Raw genomic sequence first — 13,789 nt, 5'->3', positions numbered from 1 at the left:
CATGACCATTTTACTATTCAGTGTGTCTGAACTGTAGTTTAAATGAAGTCTCAGTCTGTTAAATAATCTTAGTACAGGATACAGAATTTGGAGCAGTTTTATTTTTTTTTATATATGTAATGTTAAAATAAATTAATAAATAAGGAAAATATAAAAATTGCAGTTTGTTTAATGTGCCCAACAATACTATTATATATTATATCATCAGACTATAGTTACTCATGTATTAATGGAAAAGCAGCTTTTTACTGTCATAGTTTGTTGAGGTGGAGCTTATTTCTAACTGTTATATATCATATTATTATATTAATTGCTGTCCATATATATGATTATTTTCACAATTCAATGTTTTCACATGAAGAATGACTTAAACCTTTATCACCAGTTTATTTTCTGTTTATTAACTGATCATTTCTGCTGTACTTGTATACTGTTGGGTAGTTACATTTATAATAAAACATAAGTCTCTGTATCTTTGTATGAAAAATGTTCCTATTGTAAAGTAACTAGTAATTAAAGCTTTAAAGTAGTTATTTAAAAAAGGTTTATTACCAATCCAACATCAATGATTAGTAAATACAATAGAAACTGTTTGCTTTAGTAGATGGAAGAATCAGAATCAGAATCAGAAATACTTTATTGATCACCGGGGGTAAATTTGTTTGTTACAGTTGTTCTACTCACAAATGTCAAAGAATAGAAATAATACTTATATTACAATATCAAACACAATACATAGAATAGAAATGTATGTATAGGTATATACATATAACTCAAAAATAAATATAAAAATGTAATAATAATGTATAATAAGAGCTTGTAGACAGTGTATTTATGTCAATTTTGTTTTTGTTTCCATTGTAGGTTACTATAGTGCAGTGGTTTTCAATTCTTTTCTGTCAGAAATGTTTTCACGCCCCCCTGAATTGAACTACTATTGAGAACCTGATCAGATTTATTTATTGATCTGTACAAACCACTGTATGAGTTGCTGGCACCAGCATTCTGCATAAAATCACCTGATTATCAAAATAGATGAATAAAATGAGCTGAGATAACATCTGCAACAACTTCAAACACTTTCCAAGTTCAGTTTATTAACTCACTTTGTAACATTTAAACAAGACTGCTCAGTCTGTGTGATTCTTTTTCCGTTTCATGCTGTCCGCTGCCAGAGTTTTGGGGCATAAAACACACACACAGGTCTTTCCTCATTTCCGACCGTATTCACGGTAAACCCAAGGGCTATGTAGGTGTCGTCGTATTTCCTGCTCTTATTAGGTTTATGCCGGTTACCGTCACTTGCATTTCTTGCCACTGACGCCTGCTCCGTTTTTCTTTTCACTCCTGTCAGAAACTTCTCCATCTCTCCTCCATCTTCTACTGGGTTGAGCAGGCAGCCTGTTGATTAGTTTGAGCACTGCTGCCACCTAGTGACTGGAGGCTTGTTTATCGTTCAAGAATGAATAAAGACACTAATACTGAAAGTCCCTCCTGACTGATATAGTGTAGATTTATCTTCTGATCTTTATAGTTTTCTTGTTTAATTGACACTGTGTGATTTTAAATGGTTTGTTTTCATACTTATTGTTTTTTGTGTGAACTCCAGGAAGACCAGCAGCCACTTTGTAGAAGTTAACGTGGATCCAAACACAGAATAAAGAATTTAGATTATTCTTTGATAATGTATTAAAAGCTAGCCTTATTATTTGTCTGCATGCTCACCATGAGGTCTGCAGGGTGAGGCAGTTTTGAAAGTGACATCACAGAATATCAGATGGAGCAACGTCTGCGGCCTCGGTGTTACAGGATATGAACCATTTGTTTTTATGTAAATTAAAGTAAATAGAAATAGTTATTCAGAAATAACTAGACAGTTTGAGAGAGTTGAGATAAAGCCTCCTCCCCATCTTAAAGAGCAACAGGAAGTTTTAAAAGAAGAAGCTGATGATCTACACTGATGTTCAGATAAAACACAGAGCAGGCAGAAAAGTCACTGGTGAGTTTTGAATGTTTTAAATATGTTGCTTAATGTATCAGGTTATCCTATCTATCTAAAATACCAAATACTTCCTAAAGCAGTTTTTATTTGTTCTAACTGGTAAACTTGATGTCCACAGTGACACAAATTATTTCTGCATTTTGGTTTTGTGCTTTTTGTCACAGAGAAAGTTTCCTCATCGACTGACAGCACTTATTCAGCATCTGGAATCTGACACAATGAGCCGTCCACAGAGCTACATAGAAGGTAATAACCAGTGAATAAGATAAAGTATATGTTTATTAATCCCCGTAGGAGAAATTCAAAACTAAGTAAGTACATTTTTGAGGCACTTTACTTTACTTGCGTATTATTTTCATGCTACTTCTGTCACTACATATCAGAAGGAAATATTTTTATTGCACTATATTTATGTGACAGCTTTAGTTACGAGTTTGTTTGCAGATTCAGATTATTAATACAAAATAAAAATAAACTAATAAACTCTGATGTATTGTTACAGATGAAGCTACAAATCAATGTATAAAGTATTTAAAATGATCACCATCTTTTCCAACTCTAATTTCAGTTGTACATTAATGCATCGATATTTAAAATACAATACAATACAAAAACCTTTGAAACTTTAAGTATATTTTGATGCTCATGCTTTTGGACTTCAGAAACAAAAAAATTGAATGCAGGATTTTTCCTTGTAACAGAGTATTTCTACCCTGTGGTATTTGTTACTTTTACTTCAGTGAAAGTTCTGACTTCTTCTTTCACCTCATAAATGCGTCAAGTCCAAAACTATTCTGAGGTTTAGTGAATTTGTCGAAGACAGAGTAAGTAACCAGTGATGTATTGACAGATACAAGAAATCAGATTGGCAGTATATATACCTGTGAAGTAGAAAACTGTTGCCTCTGTCTGATTGTCTCAGCTGCTCTCAGATTCAAACTCGTTCATCTCAAAGTTCCTGCTGCTTCCAAATCACACAAATATAAACACTCAAGTCTTTACTGTGATCAATTCAAACACAAACCACGTCCGAAATGTGAATATGGTTGGGAGCAGCATGGAAGACAATGTTATTATTTCTCCACCAATTATATAGAGTGAGAGCAGAGATGAATGCCGACAGAAAGGAGGAGATCTGGTTCAGATAGACAGCAGAGAGGAGCAGGTAAAACACACTGCTGCAGGTTCATGTAGCTCACTGGCTTTATTCTCATTTGTTTTATCACATCCTTGTGTTTCCACATTAGTTAACATGGTCTCTCAGCACAGAAAAGTCATGTTACATATTGTGTTCTTCATCAATGTTTCCTGTCCAGATATTCCTGGAGCTGAAAGTGAGAGAAAAAACAAAAACTTCTGGATCGGACTGACAGACTCAGAGAAAGAGGGCACATGGTTGTGGGTCGACGGCTCACCACTGAATGAGAGGTTTGACTGTTATAAATATATTTTTTGTCAGTTCAAAATCCATAAACTGTCTCTCAACATACGACTGCACTTGCAATTACACCTAACTGAAACTAAATGAAAAGAAGTTAAAATAAACAATTCCTCAAACTGCTTATTGTATAACAATGAGGAAGAATATTGGTCCACTTCTTTAAATGTCCCTGTACTGCCCCCTTCTGGAGAGCTGCTGATCATGGCAACCAAAAGAAAACACAATACATGGTCATTGTTGACAGCTGAGGTTGATACAGATGCACTTCCTCCTATAATGTCAAACATTCGATAATATAAAGAGCATTTATTTTAACAAAATAAACTCTGTAATCCCAGATTTCAACGATTTAAATGACCACTCAAAATTAAAACATACATTTGTATTTGTGTGTTTTATTTATATTTATATACACTTGCTTTGGCAACATAAAAGTCTGTTTCCCATGTCAGTAAAGTCCCTTTGAAATTAACTGAATCAGATTTACATTCACTTTGTTCCGGTACGACCAACATACACTACAGCTGATATCCTGAATACAGCAAACTCGTTCTTGGACCGACTGACATCCTCCCAGTGGGCTGAGCTCCAGTCCGGATCCCTAAACTGGGAGACGGAGACTATTGTTACAGAAATGTGTGTGGATGTAGTCGACACTATATCTAGAGAGTGTGTTGTCAGAAGACCAAGTCTGGGAGTGTCTGGGTGAGCATCAACTGTCCGAGCACAGGTAAGGTCACGGACATCGTGGTCAAAGAGGTGACAGAACGCCTGAACACAGACAGCGAGGAGATGGAATGGGTCCCAAAGAGAAACCAGGAGCACTCGGCCCACCTCTGGATCTGGAACCGAAACATCATCCTGTGTCCTTTTTTGACATAACGCTCGCTTCCCACCAAGTCCAGACAGAGGTGGACTCTTTTAAGAAGCTGATGTGGGAATGGCTGAACAAGCAGGCCCTGCAGCACGATAGATAGACGGACCACATGAGTATGGCAGTAAAGAGGATTAAAGGAGTACTGGTCAATCTGCCAACACTCACAGAGGGGCCCACAGGACAGGAAAGTGACACTGTGACACATGGTTGAAGCAGAACCAGCTTCAAGTATTGATGAACCAGCACAGCACGCCCTGTCCAACAGTGTATACAAATATAAATAGAGACTAAAAATGATAAGGCAAGGTAAGGGTTTAATACAAAGTCTCTTTCTTTTAGACATACACGGTTAATATTCAGGCTCATACCAAGTTCGGCCATACAAACACATGTGTACAGGACCTTATTCGAACTGTCCAACAAAAATGCATCAAGGATACCAGAACAAACACAAAACAAATCAAAATAGAACAAAACAAAAAAATAAAACAAGGCGTATAAATGGAAATCTAACACCAAATTTATATATTTAATCACAAATGTTTATACCGTATATAATTTCTGTTTATTCAAGATATAAGTGAAACAAAGATAACGTAAAGTGTTGGTATCTACTATTTTTACAATATTACCTACGACCCAAAGGTAGTTTTAATACAGTAACTATCAAGTTTATAGTTGACTAAGAGTAACCAGCGTCACACTGGTGGCAATTTTTTTTTGTTTCAGACCCGGAAGCTGTCCATTATATATACGGTCAATGGCAGCAACCATGGGGCCGGGATCCCCACTAGGGGTCGCCAATGCTTTGTGAGGGGTACTAGGCCTTTTTGATTTTAAGGCACGTAAGAAAGGTTTTTTAAAAATACACACAGCAGGCCTATTTCCCAGTGTTTGGTTCACTTCTCTGAAGAAAAGTAAATTTAAATTGTCTATGACAACAATGGCCAAGCACCAGGAACAAGAAAACACTAAATTTAAAAAAAAAAGCCTATTAAGTCTGTATGATTGTTAAAAAAATATTAAAAAAATAAATAATACAGGCAGACCTAAACAGGAAATAAAATAATACAAATCTTTCTGAGTTTGTGACTGGATGCTGTTTAACGGCAGCTACATTAGCAGTAAGTGGAGTCGAGTCAGAGCAGCTGGAGGACGTCAGAGGGAAAACCAGACAATATTTTCTCCATAAAATACGATCCAGTTTCACCCAAAATCACTGATAAAGTTGTGTTTGTACAATAAACAGTGAGGTCCCCAGAATCTTGGACAGTTTCGGATCTTGAAAAATGAACCTTCATTGTCCCAAAGGACCACACTTATCCTCTCACAAGGTAACACATTAAAACATCTCCCTGTACCAGAATGTTACCTTGGGTGGAGTATGAAAATCAAATAAAAATGTTTTATTTTTTATTAAATGTATTTCTAAAATACATTTTATTGGTTGCATAGCTGTAGATGTGTAACTCAAACTAAAGTTCTGCTGGTTCAAAGATAACTCCAGGTTCTTATAACTGGGGTCATGATAATGGGTTGTGAAATAAACAAAACAGATAGAGGATTGTCAGTGCTGTACAATCTGTATTTGAAAGACAGAATAAAATAAAATAAAATAAAGTTTTAGGAATGAAGAAGTAAAGAGTTTGTTGGCAGCAGTAAATTAGTAATGTTAGCTACCTCTGTCCAAGGTGCTGAATCTTTCCTAGTGCTTTATGATGCTGCTGTCCAAGGCCGTTTGGTTCAGGGCGCCTCTCACTCTGTACAAGTCACCGACCCTGGATCCAACAAAGCAGCCTCAGACCATCACGCTTCCTCCTCCATGTTTGACAGTTGATGTCACACACTGAGGAATCTTCCTTATTCTGAAGTCTTAGCAATGACTTTCTTACTGCAGCTCAACCTGTCAAACCTGCAGCTTTAAGTCTTTACAGTTGAAACTGAGACTTGCTTATTACGACCACTATTAAGCTGAGCCTGACGTTGTTGTTCTGTGAGCCACCTATCACGCAAGCTGTTGACTCTCAGAAACGTCATCTGATTCTGTTGTGGCTTTGGGTCTGCCAGACCTCTTCCTGTCAGAGTTTCCCCCCAGTTTCTGAGTGTCTTTTGATGGTGAAGGAGACTGTACTCACTGACACCTTGCCTTTCTTCACAATTTCTCTGTAGGAAAGACTTATACTTATACTTAAGTGTTATGATGGTCTGTCTCTCTTCCATTGTTAATTGCCTTTTTCTCGCCATTTTTATAGCAACACACTACTTTCTGCAGTACAAACCACAGTGTGTTCAAACACTACTTTTATGCAGACAGACGGGGTTATGAGAAAGAAAATGCAGATAAATGATGAGGCTAGCATTTTATGAATTATCAAACAATCTAAATACTTTATTCTGTATTTGGATCCACATTAACTTCTACAAAGTGGTTGCTGGTCTTCCTGGAGTTCACATTTTTAATAATGTTTTAACATTATTATTCTTCGATCAACAAAAGCAAACAGTTTTTATTGTTGGATTGGTAATAAACCTTTTTTTTAATAACTTCTATAAAGCTTTAATTACTAGTTACTTTACAATAGGATAATTTTTCATTCAAAGATACAGAGACTATAAAATATTATGTTTTATTATAAATGTAACTACCCAACAGTATACAAGTACAGCAGGAATGATCAGTCGATTAACAGAAAATAAACTGGTGATAATGGTTTAAGTAATTTTTACATTTTTGAATTGTGAAAATAATCATATATATGGACAGCAATTAATATAATAATATGATATATAACAGTTAGAAATGAGCTCAACTTCAACAAACTATGACAGTAAAAAGCTGCTTTTCCATTAATACATGAGTAACTATAGTCTGATGATATAATATATAATAGTATTGTTGGGCACATTAAACAAACTGCATTTTAATATTTTCCTTATTTATTCATTTATTTTAACATTACATATATAAAAATAAAACTGCTCCAAATTCTGTATCCTGTACTGAGATTGTTTAACAGGCTGAGACTTTATTTAAACTACATTTCAGACACACTGAAGAGTAAAATGTCCAGTTTCTGCTGGTTTCTCACAAATACTTCTGCGAGTATATTTGCAGAATTCATCAAACCAACATTTCAGATCAGGAGCTCCTGCTTTCTTTCCCATCATCACACAGTCCTCTCCATCAGGATTGTACACTGCCCAGTTATCTGGCCCACTGGCGCTCCAAAATGTCAACCTAAGAGTAAGAGAACAGAAAGAACTGGTTCAATAAAACTGATAACTTTGATTTTCGAATCTGACAAAAAATATATTTATAACAGTCAAACCTCTCGTTCAGTGGTGAGCCGTTTACCCACAACCATGTGCCCTCTTTCTCTGAGTCTGTCAGTCCGATCCAGAACATGTCCCCATCATTCTTCATTTTTTCTCTCACTTTCAGCTCCAGGAATGTCTGGACAGGAAACATTGATGAAAAACACAATATGTAACATGACTTTTCTGTGCTGAACTAATGTGGAAACACAAGGATGTGATTAAACAGGTTTAAATCCTTTCTTAATGATGTTGAAGCTGCCTCTTCTGTCTGTACATGCATTGTTTGATGATGTTCTGACTGTGACTCTATTTATATGTTCTCTGTTGTTTTTAAATGATTGTCTGTAACAGTGGAACTGTGCTGCTGCCTGTCTTGGCCAGGACTCTCTTGTAAAAGACATTTTTCATCTCAATGAAACTTCTCCTGGTTAAATAAAGGTTAAAAAATTAAAATTAAAAAATTAAAAAATAAAATAAATGAGAATAAAGCCAGTGAGCTACATGAACCTGCAGCAGTGTGTTTTACCTGCTCATCTCTGCTGTCTATCTGAACCAGATCTCCTCCTTTCTGTCGGCATTTATCTCTGCTCTCACTCCAGGTTAAAAGATCGATGGAGAAATAATAACACTGTCTTCCATCCTGCTCCCAGCCACGTTCACATTTTAGACATGGGTCATCTTTGAAGAGATCACAGTAAAGACTTGAGTCAGGTGAAACAGATCACTTTGGAACTGGAACTTTGAGATGAACGAGTTTGAATCTGAGAGCAGCTGAGACAATCAGACAGAGGCAACAGTTTTCTACTTCACAGGTATATATACTGCCAATCTGACTTCTTGTATCTGTCAATACATCACTGGTTCTTTAATCGTCATCAGAGGATGCAAACATGGAAGAAAGGCAAAATCCATCACTTACTTTCTTTTACTACAGGAGGTTGTGGGCTGGTTTGCTGCACCGTGTTGTATGATTTTACTTCACAGTGTCTCTCTGTTATGAAAACAATTTCACTTTCATCAGGATCGTCTCTTATTTATGAATCTGAACCTGAAACTCTTTCACAGTACAGTCAGTTAATAATTAACAGATCAATATCAGGGTCCACCTGTCAGAACTGAAAACAATCCAGTTAAACACAAAATGTGACTTGCAGAGACTTGTGGACTAAATCTTTTAGACAGTTTCAAACACAATCTGAGATGTGAGATGTCACATTTTAAAAGGATCTTGCAGTGTTGCAAAATGTAGGTTAAAGTAGACTTTTAACTTGTAGACTGAACCTTTTCAGACAGTTTCTAAACCTGACTGGATTACCTGTGAGATTTCTTTTCACAGCTTCAAGTTCGTCTCTCAGAGTCTGGAAACTTTGCTTGGTGTGCATGTTATCAAGAGCTGATTAAAAAAAGAAAGCACAGGTCAAACACTGCATTAGTAAATCATCAGTGTTTGATAATAAATGTGTTTATTGCAGAAATATGAACTAATTAAGATAAAGTTTGGGTTCCAAAAATGAAAGTCATCATTTTAACTTGTTCCAATGTAAAATCTCTCTGCACTGTAAAAACTCAAGCTTATATTGTTTGGCCTAAATTATCAGCATTCAAAGTAAAAGTTGAAGTGTTGTGAAGAAGTTGTGATTTATCAAAAAATTAAATGACAAAGTTCTGTTAACTTGTGTTTTTTTAGTCGATGAATTAAGAAAAACTAAATCTCAGTACATGTTTACTTCATCATTTGCACTTTAAAATCTCAAAAATTATATGAAATAAACATTTTATGTTATCAATAACTGTAATTAGATACGTTTGTTAATTTCAATCCAGATGAATTCACTTTAAAAAGAACAAACTCACAGGTAAAGCCGAGAGCGATGACAGCAGCTGCCAGGAGAGCACTGAGAACTACTATGACCACTCTCTCTGGTGTGACCTTTGACCCTCCATTTGACACTGGGTGTTGTTGGGAACCTGTTGACCAGCAGAAGATACAGACAGACCAGATGTAGTAGTGGAGGAAGTATTCAGCTCCTTCACTAGAGTACAAATATAATACTACACTGTAAAAATACTGCAAGTTAAAGTCATACATTGAAGATAAGTTGAGGCATCCACCACCCTTTTTCTTTCTTTCTCTCTTTCTTTCTTGGTCTTTCTCTTTCTGACTCTCCCCTCTATCTTTTCAGTATAGGGACATAAAGGTCATCATCTGCACTGATCTCGAATATTATTAATTTGAGGTCAAAGTTATTACAAACAATTCAAAGTTATTTTGTTGTTATTTACAACACAGGGTTGTATAATGAAACTTAGATTATAGTTCCCTTTATGCTACTTGTAAGTTGCAGGCAGTGACCGTTTCTGTACCTTTTATTAGATGAGAGCTATAAATGTAACTTATATGACGTAATAGTCCTTTTTTAACAGTGGATGTAATTTTGAATGCACATTTTCCATCATGTAAAATCTATATTTAATATGTTCTGGAGGCAGAATATGTGACATATTAAAATAACAGACGACCACAAACAACATAACAGTAATAATCTCTATATTTATTTTGTGTTGTGGCAGTTTTGTTTGTTTCTTTGTTGTCTGTATATATATATATGTGTGTGTGTGTGTAACCATAATACTTTACTGTAATATATTTTGTTGTGCAACAAACAAATATTTTATTGAGTAAATTGTGTAAATAAAATCTTGCTGTTCTGAACTTTCTGTGTTTTAATAGTCTTATGTTTCTAGAGAACACTCCCTCAGCAGTCTGATGAAGAAAGCTCATTGAAGAATAAACGTTTTTATTCTGGAAAAAGTAAAAAATGCTGAGACAGGTTTGTTTCATGAGGACCACTGACTGGAGGTCACAGTTCACCTTCTCGTTTGTTGAACAGTGTTTTACCCACCAGGGAGCTCTGTGGATGGATGAGTCTTCAAGATCCTGACTTCAGAGTATGTGGGTTCAGCCTCTGAGGAAGTGGTCCCTGCGACACAAAACACAAAACCAAACTGCTGATGAAAGAACTGCAAATATCTGCAGATAACTGATAAAGTGTGACATTAAACGTTCATCTTTTAAACTCTGTCAAACAAAACAAACAACAATCATAGATAGATAGATAGATAGATAGATAGATTTAGAGTTTTGGGCCTCGGTGCGGCCCGACCCCGCTGACGACGCTCGATAAAGGATTATAGTCCGGTATAAAAGCTTTTTCCTGCGATCCCTGTCCAGCGCACCGCTAACGGGAGTCAACATCTGCAGCTTTAAACAGAAAGTCTGCCAGCTGACTTTACCGGAGCAACGTGATGTTAACACCGAGTCGTTAACTCTGCAGAGCAACGAGTGAAACGTCTTTCCTCTTGCAACCTGCACCAGCGGACATCGCACAGCACAGACTGTTTGGACTCCAGAACCAGAACTCTGATCAGCCTGGCTCACAGGACCGCCAGCTGATCCACGCAGCCCACCCGCAACTCTTCTTCATCTTCCTCCAGTGGACTGTCGGTAATGTACTGGGCATAGACAGATAATTTAACAGAGTAAACTGCTGAACAAGAACTGTTTATTACTGTTAATGTTACTGATGTGTTTTTATTATTCAGGTTATTGTGGTTATTATATTGTGTTGTTGTTCTGATTAAAGCAGGTTACTATAGTAACTGTAGTCTCTGAGACAGTGCTAAGGTGATGTTAGTTTCATGTTATGCTTCACACGAACACCGTCTTTGCATGCAACTAACTCCCTTTTAACGGCCCCGTTAATCTACGATCACACACACACACACACACACACACACACACACACACACATATTCGGCCTAAACCTCAGCACACACTCCATGCTCTTTGTCTCTCACCGACAAGTGTTTCAGAGGACAGAGGACACACACACACACACACACACACACACACACACACACACACCTTTTTCCTTCAACTTAGTTCCTTTAAGTTAGATTGCACATTGTTTATTTTACTCTGTGTTTATTATCTCATTAATAAATGTTTGTGTTTATAAATGCTGGCCTATTTAATTTTGTACAAGAGTGGGTGATACCAACCTCTTCAACCCAGAACTCCAAAGCCTTCAACTTTAACATATAATAATGATTTTGGTTGTAGTTATTAATTTAATTATTAATCCGATTTCTGAATTAATAGTTTAGTGTATTTTTATGAGACTGATTAATCAATTATTGGCTATCGTTTCCCTTATTTAAGGGTGGTGCTCGAGGATCTTTAATATTAATTAAAGTAATTTTCTTATTATCTTTTGATAATTATAAACTTTGATAACCAAAATTAATTGATTACACTAATACATTTAAACCACTGTAACACCCTACAAAGTGGTTCCCTACAGATAGATAGATAGATAGATAGATAGATAGATAGATAGATAGATAGATATATAGATTGATAGATATCTCATTAAAGACTCACCACGGGTGTTTCTCTTCGTTCTTGTGAACTTAACATCAGAGTACACTATTCCATCAGCCTCAGACATTTTACTGTTGTGACCCTCAGTGAGTCTGAAAGAAAACTAAATTCAAGTTCACAGCTAACTGTTAAAAAAACCTTCCTGCAAAATGAAGCATGGGGAGGGCTTTATGAAACACCTTCTTGACCGCAGTCAAACTTTTTATTCATTGGTTTGTTTGAATGTTTCCTGTTGTACAATGAATTCACAGATGGGGGGAAGGGATGATAATAACTATTTAAAGTTTGTAAGATCTGTAACTGAAAGATTTGTTTGAGAAATGACATTGTACTTCAAAATATGACATGTTTTGTCAAAAGTAAACGAATTAATCATTGTAACCAAAATTACTTTTTACTCACTCATCACTTAAATGATTAGTTCAACATTTTGTGAAAATATGTTTCCCATCTACCTCTAATTTATTTCAGAGTTAGAAGAGAAGCTTTGAACCACTCTTATATCTGTAAACTACAGCCAGCGGCCTGTTAGTTTAGCTCAGCATAAAGACTGTAAACAGGGGGGAACAGTTAGCCTAGCTCTGTTCAAATGTAACATAATTCACATATCAGGACCTTTAATGGTCACTCATTATCACTGTAACTACCTGGAGTCTCCACTGGTTGCCTGGCAACCTCATCCTGACAACAAGACTCCAGGAAGTTACTCCTCCGGCCCAAGAAACAGTCTGGGACATAACGCCCTGTAAAACCACAGTGTTTCATTTTTACATTAAACAAGATATAATGTGTTAATTATTGAGCTTTAATTAATTAACTATTATTATTTAACTAATACAGTGACAAAGTATGTAGCATACTGTACAGTTATAAGTTACAAGCTATAGTGATTATTATTTATTATTTTAAAGACATCTTGAAATGTTGAGATTTTAAATAGAAAAGATAAAAGATGAACATGAACTTGTTTTACTTTTTGTACTTTTCATGGTCGCCTGTTTCACTTGCTGCTCTGATGACTTTCCCCACACTGTTGTTGGTCTCTGACAGTGCAGAGGGCTGCTGCTGCATTAGACCAACAGGAAACCTCAACAGTTACATTTCCTGTTGTGTGACAACATTATAGAAATATACGCACTCTAAAAAGTAAAACTCAGTGGCCCTATTATCACCACCTAATTAAATGAGTGATTGCAAGTTAAAAATTCTAATATATTGATTTAGATCGACCTAATAAAGTTTTATTTGGCAAATCGGCTCAGCTTGAGAGAGCTTTTTATTTGAGCCATGTAGAGGAATAGCATGATACTTATTATGTGTTTGGCTGTAAACTACATTGTTGTTTGTATGTATTAAACTGGATAAATATTAATAATTTAGCAGGGTACGTGAATGGCCCATCTTATTGCCTGATCTTTGTTTCCAAGTTGCCCCTATGGAGAGCGACTACTTGGATCAAAATTCTGAATTCTTCCATTTGTGTGGTCGACAGATAAATAATGAATTCCAGAGAAAATGTCCAGACTTGAACATTGCACATCAAAAATGATGGATGTAGTCTCATCAAGGACAGGAGCTACAGGAGTGGCAATCAGACATATAAAAGACATGCTTCTCTAGGTTTGCAAATTATTAGGCTTATGTTATGTTATGTTATGTTATGTTATGTTATGTTTACTTTCTTTTGATCCTTTTTTTCACTTTTCT

The 13,789-nt window shown here is 36.0% G+C and overlaps 1 protein-coding gene across 1 annotated transcript; it reads right to left on the bottom strand.

The window, feature by feature from the left end:
* Positions 1 to 6,931: 6,931 nt before the first annotated feature.
* On the bottom strand, positions 6,932 to 12,165 carry LOC127372305 (C-type lectin domain family 4 member E-like). The gene is made up of 8 exons (XM_051415869.1): positions 12,083 to 12,165; positions 10,542 to 10,619; positions 9,493 to 9,606; positions 8,954 to 9,031; positions 8,558 to 8,629; positions 8,165 to 8,316; positions 7,650 to 7,774; positions 6,932 to 7,558 (listed from the first exon to the last, which is right to left on the bottom strand). The coding sequence occupies exons 1-8, from the start codon at positions 12,147 to 12,149 to the stop codon at positions 7,363 to 7,365; spliced, it is 882 nt and encodes a 293-aa protein (XP_051271829.1). The 5' UTR covers positions 12,150 to 12,165; the 3' UTR covers positions 6,932 to 7,362.
* Positions 12,166 to 13,789: the final 1,624 nt, after the last annotated feature.

This window comes from Dicentrarchus labrax, unplaced genomic scaffold, assembly GCF_905237075.1.
Source record: "Dicentrarchus labrax unplaced genomic scaffold, dlabrax2021, whole genome shotgun sequence".
In the NCBI taxonomy this organism is placed as follows: domain Eukaryota; kingdom Metazoa; phylum Chordata; class Actinopteri; family Moronidae; genus Dicentrarchus; species Dicentrarchus labrax.
This window is presented reverse-complemented; position numbering and strand designations above follow the sequence as displayed.